Below are 19,638 nucleotides of genomic sequence, written 5' to 3'. Positions count from 1 at the left end.
CCAAGACGGTTACTCCTTTGTTCAGAATTGAAGGAACTTATTGACATTTTCTGATTATAAAAGTAACATATGATTATTATAAAATGAAACTCCATAAAATCTAAGTAACAAGCACTTGAAACTAAACTGAGTAAAGTCAACATTTCTACATTTTCTCCCTTCTGATCCTTTTCCCCTTGTGCTCACATTTTTACAAATTCATTGGGATGTGTAACCTGATTTATATTCTCATGAACTCTAAGAAAAACTCATGTAACTTTGGCTTTTAATTAGGGGAGCTCACTGAAGGAAAAAAGCTAAGAATTACTGCCTTCTCTATATTTTTGAGTAGTTCACTTGAGAGATTGTTCACTATGGCTCCAAATTATCTCTCTAAATGCCAGAAATATTCTCAAAAAAAAAAAAAAAAGATTTGAACACGAGAGTTTTCCATTTTACTCTTCTTAACCTTTAAAAATTACAAAAGTAATGTGAATTAAACGGAAAAGCGTAAACTGAAAACAGAAGGACATCTCTCATTTACACCCTTCTGCCTTCTGTTCTTCAGTGGAGCTCACCGTCAGGTTACCGGTCAAGAGATGATCTGTGCATGTACAAGCATGTTGCGTGTGCATAAAAGGTACTGCCTCTTTAAATACAATGGGATCATGTCATCATGTCACACACCTATTGTCTGCAGCCAGTTTTTTCTATGTCTTAGACGTCTTTTCAAATGAGTTCTTGCCTATCCTCTTCCTTCCTTTTTTAGTGGCTATGGGCTTTCCCATGGAATGCTGCATGCTTTATTTCACCAGTCCCTTACCCACTTATTCAGTTTGTCTTCAGGTCTTTATGCTGCAAAGCACCTACTTTAGAAGTATTTGCTCAAGTCAATCAACAGGTTGAACTAACAGCATGGCCCATCAACTAGTTCACAAAGTAACACAGAGCGTTTCACTGCTCTGTAACTTAGAGAATGCGTTCCACTCAGGATTTAACATAAGTTAGAGTATTTAACATAATTCTTCCCTTATGGAAGCCCCAAATGGCTTACAGGGAGGAGAAGATTGGGATAGGAGAGGATGAAGAGGCATTTGAGGGTAGGCAGCCACAGGCAGGAAGGGCTGTGCAGGTGGCCCTGGCCTCCCTAGCCCCCTCTGCACTCATTTCCAGACTAGGGAGGCGGATAGCCTAGCGGCTGGAGAAAACTGTTTCTCTCTTCCTGTGTCAGAGACAACTGGGAAAGTGCCAGAACACAACATGCGGGATGTATTTCCCAAGCAAGAGGAAAGTGTCATGCATACTTTTTTTTTTTTTTTTTTAATAACTTGAAAGAAAAAAAAAAACCATATTCCCATCTCACGGGTGGCTGCAGTATCCCAGACATTCAGATCTCTCTCACATGGTTTCTACTATGTCGATGGGGAGACTCCTATGTGAACTGCTGCACTATTTGGTCAAAATATAAAACTGTCCTTCAATTACATAATTTCCATTAAAAATAGAAGCTTATTTTTCTGGGCGTGGTGGTACACACTCTTGATCCCAGCTGCTGGGTTGTCTGAGGCAGGAGGATCACAAGTTCAAGGCCACCCTGGGTAACTTAGCAAGACCCTGGCTCAAAATAAAAAAATACAAAGGGCTGCAGAGCTTGAGAGCCTCTGGGTCAGTTCCCAGTACCTCAAAAACAAACAAACAAACAAATAAAAAACAACTCCTTTAATAACAGCGTTCTTGAAAAACACCTGTTAGATCAAAGATGGAAAAAAAATTCTACATGATATAATTCTAATTTGGGTCTTGGGCTGGGGCTCATCGGTAGCACACTTGCCTGGCATATGAGAGGCACTGGGTTTGATCCTCAGTACCACATATAAACAAATAAAGATCTATCAACAATTAAAAAAATAAAAAATAATAATTTTAATTAATCCTAAACTTCAACATATAACTCAATGACAGGGAATTTTATGACTGGAAATTTATTACTACCTGATTACCTCAAAATCAGTGCTAGATTTTCATCAGCATTGGGTTTTCACATTAAATTTGGTTTTATTTTGTTTTAAGACAAGGTCTCTCTTTGTTGCCCAGGCTGGCTCTGAATTCCTACGCTCAAGTGATCCTCCTGCCTCAGCCTCCCACGTAGCTGGGGCTGCAGGTTGGTGCCTTGGTTCCACATCACACCCCTAAAGTCTTCTTGTACCTCCTTGCTCCTGCTCCTTTGGGGGATGGCAGAATAGTGCTGAATCTCAGTTGAAAAAGTGGACACACGGTAGCCTGCAGTCTCTCTCCTGCCACAGCAAACCATCTTATGGTAAGAGGGGTCACTTGGTGACAGTGGGAACGTGCCCACTGGTTAGAGGGACCAGCTGTATTTGTAAAGGAATCCCTTTTGGTTTGCAGCAAGAGACAGATGTGTGTTATAATCGAAGTCTCAGGAAATCTCTTAAAAACATTTAGACTACAGTTCTACAAACAACACGTCTTTCAACAACATACTTTCTTTCACCCGAGATCTGTTGAGCAACTATTTGGGGGGCAAGCTTCTGAGATAATGGCCAACAAGAAAGTTTATGCTCAACAAAAGGCTTGTACCTAAGCCAGAAGGCTGACGAGAAAACAAGAAACTGCAAGTGCCACCTGCTACAGCTCTGAGATTCTAGAAAATGGCTTCCAAAGAAAGCAGAGACGACTGATTTTTTTTTAAAAAGTTGCATTTGGGGACAAGGTGCATGTGCATGCAAAGACCAGAGCTTATCGTGGAGACATGGGAAGGCACCAGGGATGACACCATGAGACCTGCCTTCTGGAAAGAAGAGTCTGGTTGCAGGATGGAGAGAAGGGATCAGAGGGGTTGACACTGGGGCAGGGAGAACAGCCAGGGGCAGTTGTTACAGTGAGAACCAGCGATGCAGACTTGAATAAAAGTGTTGGCAGTGGGACTGACTGAAAAGAACACACTCAGAAAGATCTAGGAGACACATCGATGTAGGAGGCCGTGGTCATGGCATGGAAGTGGAGGGCAAAGAAGAGGCAATGACAAAAGATGGTGGCACAATAGCCCTGACAGCCCTCTCCAGTTACTTCCTTGCCTTCATGCTTCCATACCTCACTTCCCACTCCTAGCACCTACATAGACTTTCCAAGGGCTATTGGAGACTTAGCCTGTGTGGCAGAGCAGGCTGTGGGGGAATTCACTCTCTTGGGAGTAGCTTTAACCAGTGACTGTATAAATATCCCAGCCCTCTCATCTGTCAGGTAGGAAACTCCCAAGTGCGCATCCTACATTCCTACCCATAGTTCCCTCGTCAGCTTTCTGTCACTATGACAAAACACTAGAGAAAATCAACTTACAAGGAGAAAAGGTTTATTTCAGTTCACAGTTCAGGAGGTTTCAGTTCATGGTCACTTGGCTCCGCTGCCTCTGAACCTGTGCTAAGGCAGTACTCCATGGTGGGAGTGCGTGGCAGAGGAAGCCATGACATCATGGTGGCCGGAAGCAAAGGGAGAAACACAGGGCCTGTCCCTAATGACCTAAATTTCTCCCACTAAAGGTTCTCCTTATAAAGGTTCACCTCCTAACAGCCCCACAGGCTGGCGACCGAGCCTTCATTCATGGGCCTTTGGGAACATTCAAGATCCAAACTACAGCACGGGGAAATTCACCTCCGGTTGTCATGCTGGTAACCTGTTGCCTAATGTCCACTTGATGGACCGTCTTGTTTCCCTGGCTTGTGTCCCTAGGCCTAGTTAGTGCTTCCTGGTCTCACTTCCTAAGAAACCTAAGTGCACTCAAGCCTTCGTCTCACAATCTGCGTCTGGGGGAACCCAGACAAATGGAGTCTGAACTTAGGGTTCAGCTGTGGTGGGCAACGATGACGTTATCAACTAAGAAAAACGGAAGGGGAAGGTCTGCATTCATTCGTGAGTCCCTTTTGGGGAGGAGGTCTGTGGAGAGTGACAGGTTGGAGAAATGATGAGTTCGGCGGGGGACCTGCTGACTTCAAAGGAGCTCCAGGGACCTCTGTGTGAGGGGTCTCAGCAGAACACCCGGGGACGGCGAGTGGAACCCAATATTACACAAGCACCAAGAATGACCACCCTCTGGCTCTTCTGGTTAAGGTCTTTGATTTCTGAATGATCAACTCAGAAAAGCTAAGTATTGCTAAGCTTTTCTTAGCAACTCACTAAATGAGGGAGCACGAGGACCGTCATTTCATTAGCTCTCTATCCAAAAAAGAACATGGTGTGATGTGGGGGTATCTTTCTTTCTCACACAGGGGCACCTGTCTGGCCTACATATGGGAATACAGAATGGATTTGTCTGAATGAAAACAGATAGACCAGTTTGTGAATGAAATGACTTTTCTGTTTTTTTTTTTTCCCTCTACCCTGGTTACCAGAGGGCAGTCACTACCCTGAGAAGAAATGACACAAGGAAAAAATTGCATGAAATGAGAATATGTATTTTTGATAGCAAAGGAATGGAAGAACATAGTGTATGTAGAGAAAAGGCCTTGTGGATTGAATTAAGCCAGTCCCAAACTGAAGCTGGGGTCAGTCCGTTGCAATTTTCAAACAAATACTCTCCATCACCTGTTACACATACCCAGGAATTTGGCCTTTTATAGCACGACTCATTCTCAAGGTGTCTAAATATTCTTGCAAAAGTAAAAACACAACCATAGGCACTGCTGAGGCCCAATCAACGGCATTTGGAATATATTATGTGAGCATCTATGTATTTGCTCGTTCAGAGGAAGATATGAGATCAAGCCAAGGTGGCCACAGCCGTAGGGGTCACCTGGCCTGGGAAATATAGTCCTCAAACTGGATTTTTAAAAGGGCTTTTGGACCATTTCCTACCAAGTACCTGTACAAGACCACTGAGGCCTGTCTTTGATATCAAGTGACTCAACTCATGTGCCTGATGGGAAGGGGTCAAAGGGCCTCCCAAACAATCACTTCTTTTTCCCCCTCTATCATTTTGGATTTTTCTAGATACCCCAGGTGAGGCATCTAAACTGGATACTAATTTTTATTACAATAACCGGTACAGACCAACAATTTAACTACTTTAATTAGTTAAAGTTTTGAGAAGGGCTAACTCGGACATAAAGGTGACAGTACCTTTTGAAAGACCTTTCTCTACAAACAGAGCTCAATAAAGTCAACTACTTTACTTTGGAAAATATCTACACTAAGACAAAGCCCTTTGGTGAGGCACAGATGGAACTACTTGGAACACATGATTTTTAACCCCAAATAATATTACCTGCATCAGGAGAAGCCATAACTGTAAAACGTTCTCTCTAGCCAACAACTGCACAGACTGTATCTTAAGGAAGCCTACAGGCAGTGTGGAAGAGTTTTCAGATTTGAAACACAACAGAAAGTGGATATACCCACCTGAGTGTCCTCAGTTCAGGGCCACCCACCTGTGCCACAAATAGAAATTCTCCTGCAAACCGCAGGTTGTATAACTGAAATCTGTGGTCGGAAGCTCTTGTGCACCCCATCATGGTCAGGAGGTAATCACCAGGCCATCTAGACACACTTATTTGTAAATAAGCCAAGTGGCCTTGACAAATGCAGAAATAGTGTCATTAAGTACCCAGCTCAATGAATCTCCAAAAAAAATTATCTATACATGTCCTCGGCAGCCAGAAAAAGAAGCAGAACATGTAGCTACCTAGAAGCCATGCCTGTGCTGCTCCCAGCCACTACCCCTGCCCAGCACTGTGTCTCTGGAGGAAGACTTAGGGGGACTTGTCCTTTCCCTAGCTCTCAGAGCAGGCAGCAGAAGGTTAGAAGTGAATCCCCTAAATTAGACTCTGATTTTCCCCTATCGCAAACAGGACCCTAAAAAGACCAAAAGGAAAGTGGAGATGAAGTTATCCTGCCATGGCAGATGGCAGGCTCTTGAAATAGAGGGGATGTGGAAGGAGCTTGGAGACCTAATCCCCTTCTACTGGAAAGTGGGTTAGGACTAAACCCACATTCTCCAAATCCCAGTCTAGAACTTTCTCTTCTGCATTGATGACCAAATCACCAATGAGTTCAGCATGTTGCATTTTATTTATTTAACCAGATATTATAATGCAACTTTGTAAAAACCATTTTTATGAATCAGGTGAAGCATTAAAATCTCTGGAGGTCTTGCCAGGTGCATGGCAGGCACACACCTGTAATCCCATCAACTCAGGAGGCCGAAGTAGGAGGATCATAAACTTGAGGTCAGCCTGAGCAACTTTGTGAAACCCTGTCTCTACATAAAAAAGAAAAAGGGCTGGGGATGTAACTTAGTGGTAAAGTGCCACTGGGTTCAAGCCCCATCACAGAAAAAAAAAAAATCTACTAAAGTTCAAAGTGAGAGAAATATTTCAAGCAATTATGACATTACAAGGCATTAAAGGAAGAGAGAAAAGACAGAAATGGAATCAGAATATAGTAAGAAACAGTAAATACTTATCATGTAAATTCTTCCAAATATCTTACTTAAAGACTACTTTCTCTTCCTAACTTAAGGAAGGCAGGCCATCCCTAGTCATTAAAATGCCAGGTGCTATGGATGCATGTGGGTAAATGCCAGGGTGGGTGCCCTTCTGTTCACTGGCTGGTGACACATCATCTGGCTTAGTAGGCGGCACAGTGGGGCAGAGAGAGAGAGAAAATGCACTGTGCACTCCTGGGCTTGAATTCCTGCGCTGCCACTTGCCAACTCGATGACTTGGAACAAGTTATTAAATCATCCGAGTCTCCATTTAGTCATCTGTAAACTGGATAATTCCCGTGTCTCATTGAGTTGTTTCCAGAAGTAAATGCGATAACAGGGTCCTGAGCCTGACAACTCAGTAGATCCTTGATGACCGACACAGAATGAATCTGTGTCATCCAAAAGGAATGGAAGTGAAAAGATACACACCAGCACCCGATGTTCTATTGTTTACCTACGACTCAGTCTGAATTTAAAAAGAATCTGCTGTATTTGAGAAAGGATTGAAGAGAACACTGTGCTGAAATCTGGGATGGTTTTGTATCTCTGTGTCTGTCTCTGTCTCTTGGTGCTGGGAAGTCTCAATATGCAGGAAAGTGACACATGCACATTAAGCCTTATCATTCAAACCAACTGTCTTAAAAAGGTCTTTTCTATTTGGCCACAGCCGGCTGAGGGTTCTTGCAGGTGGTACTAAAATGCAAAGCATCATTTATTTAGATTTCAGAAAAGTATATGACATGGTGCTACTTGGATTAGATCGATGGGCAGAGCAGAGAGAGGAAAATGGATCATGAATCAGCCTGGGAACAAGGCAGACAATTCTAAACTCGTTTTTTGATTTAACACCAAATCCCGATATGGCAAACCTAATCCTGAAAGGAACCCCTTTCCCCTCTGCCTACCCAAATAAGCTTGTTTTTGAAGGGGTGCTAATGTTCTTATTATTAGTAGTAGGATATAAATAATAACAAAAGGATTTTTTTTAAGGCAAGTTAGAAAAGAATGGGGGTATAGATTTACAAATATAATTGCTGATTTGTTTCCCATCGTCTAAACTTCAGGCTCCATCTGAAATAACAAACAGAAGCACCAGCGGCTCCCAACACCATGAAAGAATCCCATGGAGACCCACTTTTCCCTTCACACCCACTCTGGTTGTATTTTTGTTTTTTGGCTTAATACAGAGCAAACATACTGTGACTTCAAAATCATAATAATGCAGAATTGAAGCTTCAAGAAGCTGTAAGGAAAGTGCTCTTATATGGTTACCTTAATAACCCGTCTTTATTCAAAGGTAATGGCAAAACATACATAGCTGTAGAGGCAACTCTAATGGGTCTATTTTTAATACAGGACAGCCCCAGGTGCCCTGAAAACACCTGACTTCAGAAGCTTTCTTCTATTAAGGTAAATCTTGTACAAGTGAGACCACTATAAATTAAACAAAGTACATTAAATTATACACGGTCACTAATTTCTCTCACTGACAACAGGAAAGCTCTTATTTCCTTTGCAAAATTGCCACCAGCAACACCACCGCCCAGGGTGCACTCAATAATCCATTCATGGGATGAAGGGTGTTTTGCCCCCTCATCTCTCTAGCAGAAGGTGACAGTGGTTGTTACCTTGTCAGTTTAATAAGGATTTGGGGGTTGGTAGTGTAGCCCAGTGGTAGAGCGCTTGCCTGGGATGTGTGAGGCCCTGAGTTCCACAATCCGCAGCAAAACACACACACACACACACACACACACACACACTCCTGATATCACCACTAAGACAAGTGACCATGTTAGGTCTGGCCTCCTGACCATTCTGTGGCTCTTAGGAAAGTCAGTCTAGAAATACTGGCCGCAACCGTGGCCAGGACACCGTGAAGCTCTGTGTTTATTCTGTTTCTCAGCTTCGGTGGCAGCTGTGAGTTTCGGATACCATCTGCCGAAGGCAAATGCCTAGTTAACTGTGCTATTCTGGATTTCTTCGCAGTGCACGGTTCTACCACCCTTATCCTACTCTGCTCTTCCTCTGGCTGCATCCCTCTTTCTCCATCAGGCTGAAACCCGGTCCCAAAACCTGACTCTACCAGGGATCCCTCAGGCTCAGACTTTTTCCACCTGAAATGATTCTCGCCTTTGGTACTTCCCCCGCCTGCCTGCCCCCTGGCTTTACTTGGAAGGTACCTGGAAGAGAATTCCATCCCATGAGCAGGTTAGTCAGCCTTCCATTGCTAGGAAAAGCTCACAGTTTCAGAGGCTTCGGTCCATTTGCTTTGGGCCTGAGAAAGTTTGGTACGTCGTGGCAGAAGGGCCTGTTCACCTCATGGATGCCAGGAAGGAGAGGGAGGGAGGGAGGGAGGGAGAGAGAGAGAGAGAGAGAGAGAGAGAGAGAGAGAGGTGGGGAGAGAGAGAGACAGAGAGAGGGGTCCCAATATTCTCTTTAAGAGCAAGTTCCCAATGATCTAACTTCCTTCCACTAGGCCTCACCTCTTAAAGCGCCCCCCCCCCCCCCCCCCGCCCCAACAGTGCCATGCTGAGGAGCAAGGCTCTAACACATGAGCCTCTGGGGAAGGAGGGTACATTTCAAATCCAGACTACAGCAGTATATACCGCTATCCAAGATACATTGTTGAAATAATGCTGTGTGTTTGCAGCATTTGCCGGGGATTTCTAGGGGATTTCTTAGCCTGGCACAGGCACAGTAAGCCTCATTACTTATGGTCTCTACCAATTGGAAACCTAAGATCATTCTCTGGGCTGACATTTATCTTTGCATTTTCTGTAGAAAGAAGAGGTTTGCTAAGTAAATAAAGAGTAGAAATAATATTTTAATGGCAATGTTTAAACTAGCTGGGAGAAGATTTCTAAGGATCCCATGGCTTTCATTTATATACTAACAACAAATTATCTACCTGGTGGTCTCCTTTCTGGCTTCTTCATTTCTGCACAGCTACTGTCATGCCCTGGTTCACCCCTCTTACGGCAAAGCTGAGCAGTCTCCTAAACCAGGTGACTTGGCCTGTCCACTTCCTGTCCCCCTCCTCCTCCTCTGTAGCCCAGCCCTCACTGATGATGCTACCCTAGGACTAGAAGACTCTCACTGGGCCCCTCTTACCACACCCTCCAACATTCAGCCATCTGCTGCTCCAATGGTCTTCCAAATTTTTCTGTAAGTGTTCCTGACTCTTTTTACCCCAGGACTCTGAGATTCTCAACTCTGTAGCTTCAAGTTCCCTGTTCCCAGCATTGGATTTAGCAGAGTAATGGATAAATGTAGGTCCACAATATCTACCTGAGACCCCTTAGGGCCAGATGTATTTCTGGATTCACAGTTTCTCTGATTTCAGGATGATGATACAGTACATCCAACGTATTTTAGGTTGCATCCAAACAGCACTGGAGCAGCATTCATCAAGGATGTTGATATTTCTCCAACAAAACGTATGAATTTCTCCCTTGTTGCAATATATAAATAGCTTTCCATTCTGTTTGGTCACAGAATAGTTTATTCAAAAAGGTTTTTTTTCTTTTTTTTAAATTTTTTTCACTTCAGAATTGTGTTACAGGATTAAGGAGCTGTAGTAGGTTCACCGTGGTCATTTATACTGTCCAGACTTTAAATAATACGTTTTTCTTTAAAAGTCTCCATATTGCAGATTTTGGTTAATTCACATTGGTCTTCTCCACAGTTAGACCAAATTACTGAGGCTTTCCTTACCAGACTGTGTTCAGATTATGAGAATTTCATGATCATAAGGTTGCCCTAGCATTTACAAATTTTCCAATTCCAGCTCTATTTCTAAAGCATTTTCACCTTGCTATTAGGAAACAAAACTCCCCATTCCGTTGCTTATTTTAGCAAAATGTAGATGTGTAGTAATTTGGGTTGTCTTCTGCCTAAAGAAGGCTTTGCTCGAGAAGGATGGATTATCCTTAGTAGGGTGGATTTACATTTTTAAAAATCCCAGTTATGCTGACCTCCTCCCTTCCCACCCCCAGCCAAATAAGAGTTAAACATTTAAGTGTGAGTTTATCTAATGTGTAACCTAAGTCTATAAAAAAAAACAAAAAAAACAAAACCTCTACACACAGTTGAACATTTACTAGTATCACTCTTCTGAACTTGACCAATAAGCCCTTCTTTAAACACAGCCAAGCCAAACACTACGCAAGCGACGCAGGGCTCGGGCTCGTACATACATCATGGGATGCTGGCCGAATGGGTCACAGCACTCTAACAGGCAATTCCTAGGCAGTTATTTTGACATTAGAAAGTCACAATCCATCAACTTAACAGCAGGGCAATAATTTCGGGACCAGGGAGATAGCTATTCAAAATGACACCGTGGGAAGTAAACAGTAGTTCTAAGAGTCCTGTTTGTGAAGGAAGACATAAACTAAGTGGAATTTCTTTCCACCTCTGGAACTAGCTATTATTATGTAATGTGCTCTTGTGTAAGCATGTTATTTCTGGAGGTTGAATTGAAAAGTTGTGCCTGTCAGGCCTAAAGAACATGCAGGTACCTGGACCTGGCTAGATGCATGCTGATGAGAAGAGATGGATCCCCCATGACAATACCTCAATGTATGTCCAAACATTTCCACTGACCTATGGTACCCCAAGCCTACATTTAGAAGATATAAGTTACCTGACTCTGCACACCTCAAATTAATCAATCCTCCAGTGCCCTATGATATGAGTCTCCTTGGGGAGATGGAAAACACCTGAATTTTATCTTGAGGGATTACTGGAGCCAACAACCCCACGGTGAGCTCTTCCTAACCCATATATCCTTGGTCTCCCACTTTGTTCTCCTGGACAAGGATCCTCTTCCACCCTTCGCCAATGCTTCTGAGATTCTGTCAGCAGCTGGATGGAGTGACAGCTGGGAAGTTCCTGGCTGCTAGGCTGGTGATGGAGACTGGGGTGGGAAGTGGGGAGGGGGTGCAGACTCCAGTGAATGGTTCTCCCATGTTCTCATTTCATAATAACCCTGAGAGCACACACATGAGCCCTAAGGGGTGGCCATGCTGCAGATAAAAGGACAGTGCCACTTTTTTTTTTTTTTTTTTAAACTCTGGAGAGGAGAAATGAAAGAGGAAGAATGGGTAAGAAGTGAATACTGATGGCTGAAAAAGCAAACAAGAGCTTTGGATGGATACATGTAGATACATGTCTTGGAAGAGAGATGCAATCTGGGTGGTGAAGATTTTCTTGATCAGCTATGTTGCTTCTATGGAAACCAAAGTGGTCTCGGTGGAGGCCCACACCCTGCCAGGGTCACAACTAGCCACAGTGGGGACTAATGTTCTTACCATAGTCCTTCCCTATCTTGTTGCTTGCCCGACATGCTGACAGCATGTAAGACAAATTATTTTCAGTTTATACTTTACTATTTTAAAGAAAAAGAAATTCAATGTATGGACAAAATACCAACAAGTAAGAACAATCACTTCTTAAAGCAAAGATGAAGAGGTCATCACCGTCCACATCTTGTTTTTAATAAATATTTGTGGCTGTTTAAATGGTGTTTCATGTTCTTTTCAAAAACTTCCCTTCATGGAAACAACTAGAACACATTAGCTCAAATATCTGAAAATTCACACATTTCAGAAAAGCTGTCCTTAAGCAACCAACAGAAGAACAAAGTCAATTCTGGTTCCATACCTGGAGCGGATATTCTTCCGTGAAGCACAGACTCACTGGGCAGCAGATCTTTTGAATTGGAGGTGAATGGTGATTGTCTAAATGTGTCTTCTGAAAAGAAAGGGCTGGGGGTGGGGGAGGAGGAGTGAGGTTTAGTAAATTAAGGTTATTTCAGTAAATTTAAGTTATTTAAGACACTCAGAGCATCTGGACCCAAATATATATACACACACACAAAATTCTGCACAAGGTATTGTTTTAAATAATGTTCAAATAATGTTCAAATATGATGATATTGTATTTAAGACAGAGAAAGGCAAGTGCCATCTGTCCATTCTGCCTATTGGCTTTATTTAGGATACACAGATTAATCATCACCTTTGAAACACTGTTGCACCCATTGAGGGGGCAACCAAGTGATCATTTTACTCTTGCTCAATGGTTTCTCACATATGGTTTGCCCAAATAAAGACCAACTGCCTGGGTCAGAATCAGAAAGGCCTTATATCTGTTTTTTTTTTTTTTTCCTTCTTTCTTTCTTTCTTTTTCCTCCATTGTGGAGAGGGAATTGCCAGTCCTGGTTCACCCAAAATCTGTCATCTGACCCTGAGGGCCTCTGGTCGCCACAGAAACTGCAACTGCAACCATAACCAGGAACTGGGTTTAGGCTGCAGGAGTGAACCCTGAGAGCAGCGGAGCAACCCTGAGCTCCTGCTGCACCAGCTGGACTCAGAAGCAGAGCACCAGACTCCAGCCAGGGCTTTCCCCCGTACCACAGCCACAGCGAAGGCAAAGGTTTGGATGCTGCTAATGAAGGGGTTCTAACCCAGTCATGGGGTCCACCTTCCATCTCTCTAAAATAAACAGTAAAAAAAAAAAAAAAAAAAAAAAAAAGTATGGCAATCCCAAGTGAGAATATGGCAGCATCCACCAGCGTGCAACCTGGAAAACCGAGAGCCCTTTGTACACCCGAGAAAACTGAACCGGGAGAACCAGGTGTCCAGGCGGTGGAAGGTCCTCAGTCAGGCAGAAACCCATCCCTGGGACGGGAAGAGCAGAAAGCCACCCCACCGTGAGGTTAGGGCGCCAAAAGGAGGGGGTCAACGAAGCCGTGGGACCGGGGTCACCTGGTGAATGGCAGAGGCAGGAGGAACCTGCTCAGGGGAAGGCGGAGCCAGAACTGGAGCCACGGAGAAGCCAGTGCGGCGGGAGGGCCGCGGCTCCTTCTCAAGCCCCACCCGCAAGGTCCACAGGGCGTCTGATTGGCTGAACCTTCCAAGTAGGCGGGGAAACGCCGCATTAAGGATCCGCCCCCTGCAAACCTCAACTTGGAGGAAGAAACGGACGCCAGAGAGCACACGCCTAGGGCTTTTCAAAACGTGGCAGGAGGCTGTGATCACTATTATTGAATGTTAAAAGGGGATTATTAAGATGAAATTGAAAGACTTTTTTTTTTAAAGTAAAACATACATTGATAGATCATAGAGTTTTCACGTGACTGTTAGGCTAGATTTAATGCAACTGTGCCTGGCATGCTTTTGATTTATATCATAAACACACGACAATTTAAATAGACTAGAAAACTGAACCGGCTAGTCGGGCATAGTGGTGCACACCTGTAATCCCAGCTACTCAGAAAGCTGAGGCAGGAGGATGGCAAGACCTCTCTGGGGAACTTAGTGAGACCCTGTCTCAAAAAAAAAAAAAAAAAAAAAAAAGCTGGGGATGTGGTTCAAGGGTACAGTGCACTTGAGTTCAATCCCTGTGCCACAAAAACAAACAAGTGAATGACAAAAACTGGCTATAGGCTAGGGGTGGGGAGAAGGGGAAGGGTAGATTTGTAATTTTATACCAAATACCTTGTAAATTACAAGCTATAGAAACACTTTGAAAGATGAAGCAGCAAACCATGGTGGCTAAGTGCATGCACTGGAGAGTAGGCATGCACTTAGGAGCTGTGTGACATTTGTCAAATTACTTCTCTGAGCCTTCATCTTGTCTACAAAATGGAATGATAATGTATGAGCATCTCACATAGGAACTGGAGGATTAGGGAGGGTACATGGAAGGTACTTTGCATAGTGTCTGGCAAACAGTGAGTGCTCAATAAATGGGGACTATATTGTTTTAACTTGATTCTCTCTATAGCCCAAAGGGGAGCATAAATGAATCAACTTTTCCACAGAAGTTAAGTAAAAGGGTAAAGTTCCCTTTGTATTAAGGCCATTACAAAATTAATGGAGGAAAGGCCACTCTGATTTTGAAGAGTTGGTTAGGTGCTGGGGGATTCGGCTAATTTTCAATCCTTCCATTAAAAATCTTGCTAAGGATCAAGACCTTCTAAGGAGAACGGGAGATTGCCAGTTGAACCTAGTGCAACCCTGCTCAATTCCAACAGGATTCGCTCTGAAGCTCATAAACTAGGTGACAGTGACACCCTGGTGTCTGAGTTTCCAGGCCACATGGGAAACACTGCAGGGGTACAGGGAGAAGGTCAGGCACCAGCCTTTTGCACGATAGTGACTCTGGCTGTAGAAACTGCCTGGAGTCTGCAGGTTCAGGGGAGCTCATGGACCTTTAGTTCTGAAATGCTGACTCCCCTTTGGGAACACCAAGAGGGCCAAGAGCCATCTCCAAAAAGGGTGCCTAGAAATAAGCAGTGCCACTGAGAAACATGGCACCAGCTTCATTTTTACAGTAATGACTACAGTTGTTACAGTGGCTGCCCTCGGTTTTACAGTAACTGCTCAGCGAGTGCCTATGACACTCCAGGCCCTGGGAACAGTAGGGTCAGCAGCTGGCTATGGCTGGGGATCTCAGGGAGCTGGAAGACCAACCCACCCATAAATGGGATGTGCACAGGTGGCCTCAGCTGTGCAGGAGAGGGCACAGTGCACCACAGGGCTAGCCCGGACGGGGAGGCCAGCAAGGGTCTTCTGCAGGAGCCCACTGAGAAAAATAGAGAATAAGGCTGTTGGGCTTTCAAGGAGCTGGGGAACATGCTCAGGCACCACATGAGGTTACAGCCAGTCTGCACGGGTGGGGGGGGGGAAGAAAGCCCAGTGAGGAGCTGAGGCTGGACCCCAGGGCAGGGACTGTGGCTTTGTCCCAACAGTAGAGCAAGAACTGCAGCATCTCAAGTAAGGACTCTGGCTTCAGGATGCTCTGTGTGGCAGTGAGGACTGGGGGACTTGCAGAAGACAAAGCAGCAGTCCACAGGGAACACAGCGATGCTGGTGGCCATTGCTGCAAGCCAGCAGTGGCCCCTGCAGAAGCCGGGGAGAGCTTAGAAGAGAAGGCAGGTAAAGATGACGGGCACGTTGAAAACCAAGTCTAGAAAGAGTGAAGAGGCTGCCATGTTACACACAGGGGACAGCTTTCTGGGTTTCGCTACGCGGTGGCCACAGGTAAGCTCTGCATCTTCCATAGGGTGCATTCACATCCACGTGAGGACCCAATCCTGTTACTGCTGAGCTACTTGGAAGAAACTGAGTTGGGAGGGAGATAGTGACTGAATGAAACAACTTTCCAAATAATTTTCTACCCTGGAGGCCACTTCACCCTGTATGGCAAAGAATTCTTCTCCTGCAGGAGGGAGGGTTCCGAATGCACAAATGCACAGACGCAGCAGCACTCCTTTATGGGGGCTGAGAATGAAGAAGCTTCTAGAAATCAAGGCAGCATAAGGTCTTATATAACAGGTTAACAGAGCATCAGTGTCAGGTCCAACATGCCATGGACATGCTCTGCATTTGTACAGGGAGGTGAGGAGCGCAGTGGGCTAGCAGTTTTGAATCAGAAGGATTTGACTGAGTTTGAGATTCTTATTGGCCACTTAGCTAAATGAACTTTCTCAAGTCAATAACCTTGCCAGTGTCAATTTCATCATTGGAAAAAGAGGTTCAGAAATTATAAGGGCACTGTGAGCATTCAATGAGGTCTTTAGTGTTATAGTTCTTAGTACAATAGCACATGCTCAATCAACAGTAGCAACTAACACTAAGTACGAAGCATTGTTTTTTAAAGTGTTGTGTGTGTGTGTGTTGGACTTAAATTAATCCTCACAAGAACCCAATGGGGGGGGGTGGTAGCTACCATTATTATTACCCCTATTTTACTGATGAAGAGACTTAGGCACAGAGAAATTACGAAGTTGCTCTTGCCCCTGAGCTAAGCCAGGATTTGTATCAGGGTAGGTTGGCTTTCCTGGCCAAGAGGTCTTGTGTGGTCTCTTAGTACCGAGGGAATTCTGGACAATATGGGTCTGTGAATCCTTCTTGGAATGGATAAAGCAAAAGGAAGGAACAGAGGCAGGAGGGATGAGGGATGTAGGAGCCTAGGAAGTTGAAGGCAGTCATTTGCAGTTGAGAAACAGAGCAAGAGAAAACAATTTTAGTCACTAGTTCTCTCTAAAATAATATATGCCCCCATTTTGTAAAACTTCTGCAACCCACGGGCCTGGCCAGTTTGCAATTTTGAACAGTCCCCATGATCTGTGCCCACTGCTTTTGAGGGCAAGCTGAACTCTCCTAACCCTGGTTGAAAAAGGCAGGGTATTGAGGCCATTAGGTATTTATAAACCGCCACTTTAGCACCAATATGAAGTCCGTGGTGGCACTAGGGCCGTGCACACAGCACTATAGTAACCTTTTAGCTGTGCAGACCAGCACTGCTTTGCAGGAGGGCGAAAGGGATGGAGAAGTGAACTGGGAGCCTGCCCTGTAGCATGCGCTTGCTGAATGGATCAGTTCTCCTGTACCGTTGGTCATCTTAACTCTGACCACGTACTGAGAGGACAGGACACTGAGAAGTGCAGCTTGGGACTGAGAAGGTAAGTTGAAGAATATGGAGACACTCTCCCAGGCATGCTTTCTCTTCTGCTGAGCCTCACAGTGTGTGGACAGTGGAGAAGACACTGGCTCTCAGAGGACACCTGGCTTTGCAGTGGACGCAGCACCCAGGAAGGCTGTGCTGAGGCCAGTAACTCGTGCATGCCATTCAGTGACTGTCACTGTTGGGAGAGGGTGGCGGGGACAGAAGTTCCAGGAGGTGCTTGATGCAGGATAAACCAGAGCTGCATCTTCCCCAGAGGGAAATGAAGCAGTTTGCCATGCACACTCGGCACGTCTGCACAGGCCTTCACCTGGGAACCTGTTACAGATGACTCCAGAAAAGGGGCCAGGTGGCCCTGGACCTCTGACTCTCCCTACCCAAACTTTTGTCATTTCATTTGTCTATCAGAAGGTAAGCTAAGGAAGTGAAAAAAAGGCAAAAACTGTGAAAAAGAAAAGAAATTGATTTCTAGTTAATATCTTTGGTAAAAAGGTGGTAGGAGAGAACGCTGAAACTAATAACTCTCGGGAGAGGGGATCGTCACTTATTCTGTTGAATAATCTGCATCTACCAGGACATACTCCCTTGTGGCCAGGGACACAGACAGGCTACCTGGAGGACTGAGCTTCATTTAAATATTCTACAAGTATTCAGCAGTGGTATCTGGGAGTTGTGGGTTTGGACTGGACCAGTCCAAGTGCTCTGCTTCTTTTTCCTGTGTTTCATTACTTAAAAAAGATGTCTTACGAAACTTCCATCTATTTGAGTTTCTTTTCTGGATAAAAGTGAACCAGATGTTGACGGTGATTTTTTCCCCCCAGTGGTTGTTCTTGTTTTCTGTAAAAAATCTAAAGGGCAAGATGCAATGGGGCGATGCTGTCATCGAGACTGGACAATTTCAGGCCTAAGATGGTACAGGCTGTGGGGTCAACAGCTCAGGGCTGCAAAAAGAAAGATTTACAATAAATAATAAAACAGTCCATAAAAGATTATGGCTCTAAATAGTGATACATTTTGCTAAGTGCCGATTGTGGCACAAATATTTCCACCTTTAACATCGAGGGCCAGCAGGGAGCTCCCCTTCACACAGAGCAGAGAGCCTGGCTCCTTAAAGCCACCCTCCCATGCGTCACCACTGAGATCAGAACGTTTCGGGAATTCTCACTCTGACGGCAAGAACCAAAACCAAACAAAAAGAAAAAGAACGAGAAGATTGGGGCAGCGTGTAAGAGAAAGTTTAGAAAATAAAATTAGGCTTAGTGATGACACATAGTTTTAAAGGAGCAACAATAAAAGAATTTTTTTTTTCCTTTTAAAGGATAGCAATACTAATTCTCAGCACCGAACTTGGGAAAGGCAAGGAGAAAAGAAAGTTCAACAAGAAAGACTCTCTAGAATGAGTTTTTTACTCTGAACTCACAAGGAACTAGGGAGATCAGGGTGGAATAAAACTTTATTAAACATAAGAGACAAAACTTTCCCTTAGTGATACCTGACTTCTATCTGCACACAGATTGCTTTAATGAATGGGGGGGAAAGTGTATTTTTGAGTAAAAGTACTTGATCATCTGTTTAGCTATGTTCATATGATATGAAAGGGCTTCCAGATTTCTTCCAAGAGCTGGGTATAAAGTATGTCCAAAAGAATTGCGTTAATTTTCCTTTTGTTTGTTTTATTTCAAGGAAAATTTAAGAACAAGTTCTCTGACTTGGATGTGTCTGAGAGCCTGGAGGAAAGCTTGGTGGGAGCTCAGGTTTGCTGACTCTAGCAGCCCTCGGTCACTGGGCCACACGGCCAGATGGCCGTCTGTGAACAAGACCTCCTCCTCTCCACTAAGCCCTGGTTACCAACTCAAGACACTGTGGTACTAGATTTTGATATTGACATACCCTATTATTTTGTAAGAACTGAAATATCATACATTGAATTGGTATTTTAAAAACAGCTCTGCTGGGTGTGATGGCTCACGCCTGTAATCCCAAGTACTCTGTAGGCTGAGGCAGGAGGATATAACAAGTTGGAAGCCATCCTGGATGATTTAGTGAGACCCTGTCACAAAATAAAATTTTAATAGGGCTGGGGGAAGCCCAATAGTAGGGTGCTTGTCTATCATGTGTGAAGCCCTGAGTTCAATCCTTAACACTGCAAAGCAACAACAGCAACACACACACACACACACACACACAGACACACACACTCAGCTCTGAGTCACTTAGACCTTTCAACACACCCCAAGAGTAGCATCCTGCATTGACATTCTGAAGTGAGCAGGAGGCTATAGCTGAGTCAGTGATCTTCCATGTTCCCAGAAGCCACAAGAAGAAGCAGGCAATGGATCAAAGTTATTCCAAGAATAAATCTTACACTAGTTCAAAGACTTTCTGAATGTGGGGAACACGGATGCGACCAAATTAAAAAGGATACAGGTACCCTCCATATCGCATCTCCACGTCTACATTCTGAAGCTAAAAGAAATGAGAACCGGAAATGTTGTCTTTGAACAAAAACTAGAGCTTACTAACCACAAAAGAACAGAACAGTTGTTTGCTTTTTTTTTTTTTTTTTTTTTTTTAACTTCTTAAACTTATCAAGTGAGCAAGATGAGATTGTTTGAAGATGAGTAGAGGAAGTATTTGGGTTAGTTAGGACTATCTTCTCCACACTTCCAAAAGAAACTCCCCAG

General features: G+C 44.1%; 1 protein-coding gene across 6 annotated transcripts in view; it reads right to left on the bottom strand.

Annotated features, from left to right (window-relative positions):
* The window catches only part of Znf827 (zinc finger protein 827), a 163,722-nt gene that overhangs the window by 45,807 nt on the left and 98,277 nt on the right, over positions 1-19,638 (bottom strand). For all 6 annotated transcript variants that reach the window (XM_076864511.2, XM_076864510.2, XM_076864514.2 and 3 more), the window contains one exon: positions 12,143-12,246. In XM_076864511.2, the coding sequence (XP_076720626.1) occupies positions 12,143-12,246 (104 nt within the window). The remainder of the gene's footprint in view (positions 1-12,142; positions 12,247-19,638) is intronic.

The sequence above is a fragment of the Callospermophilus lateralis genome, chromosome 8 (assembly GCF_048772815.1).
Source record: "Callospermophilus lateralis isolate mCalLat2 chromosome 8, mCalLat2.hap1, whole genome shotgun sequence".
Taxonomy (NCBI): Eukaryota; Metazoa; Chordata; class Mammalia; order Rodentia; family Sciuridae; genus Callospermophilus; species Callospermophilus lateralis.
This window is presented reverse-complemented; position numbering and strand designations above follow the sequence as displayed.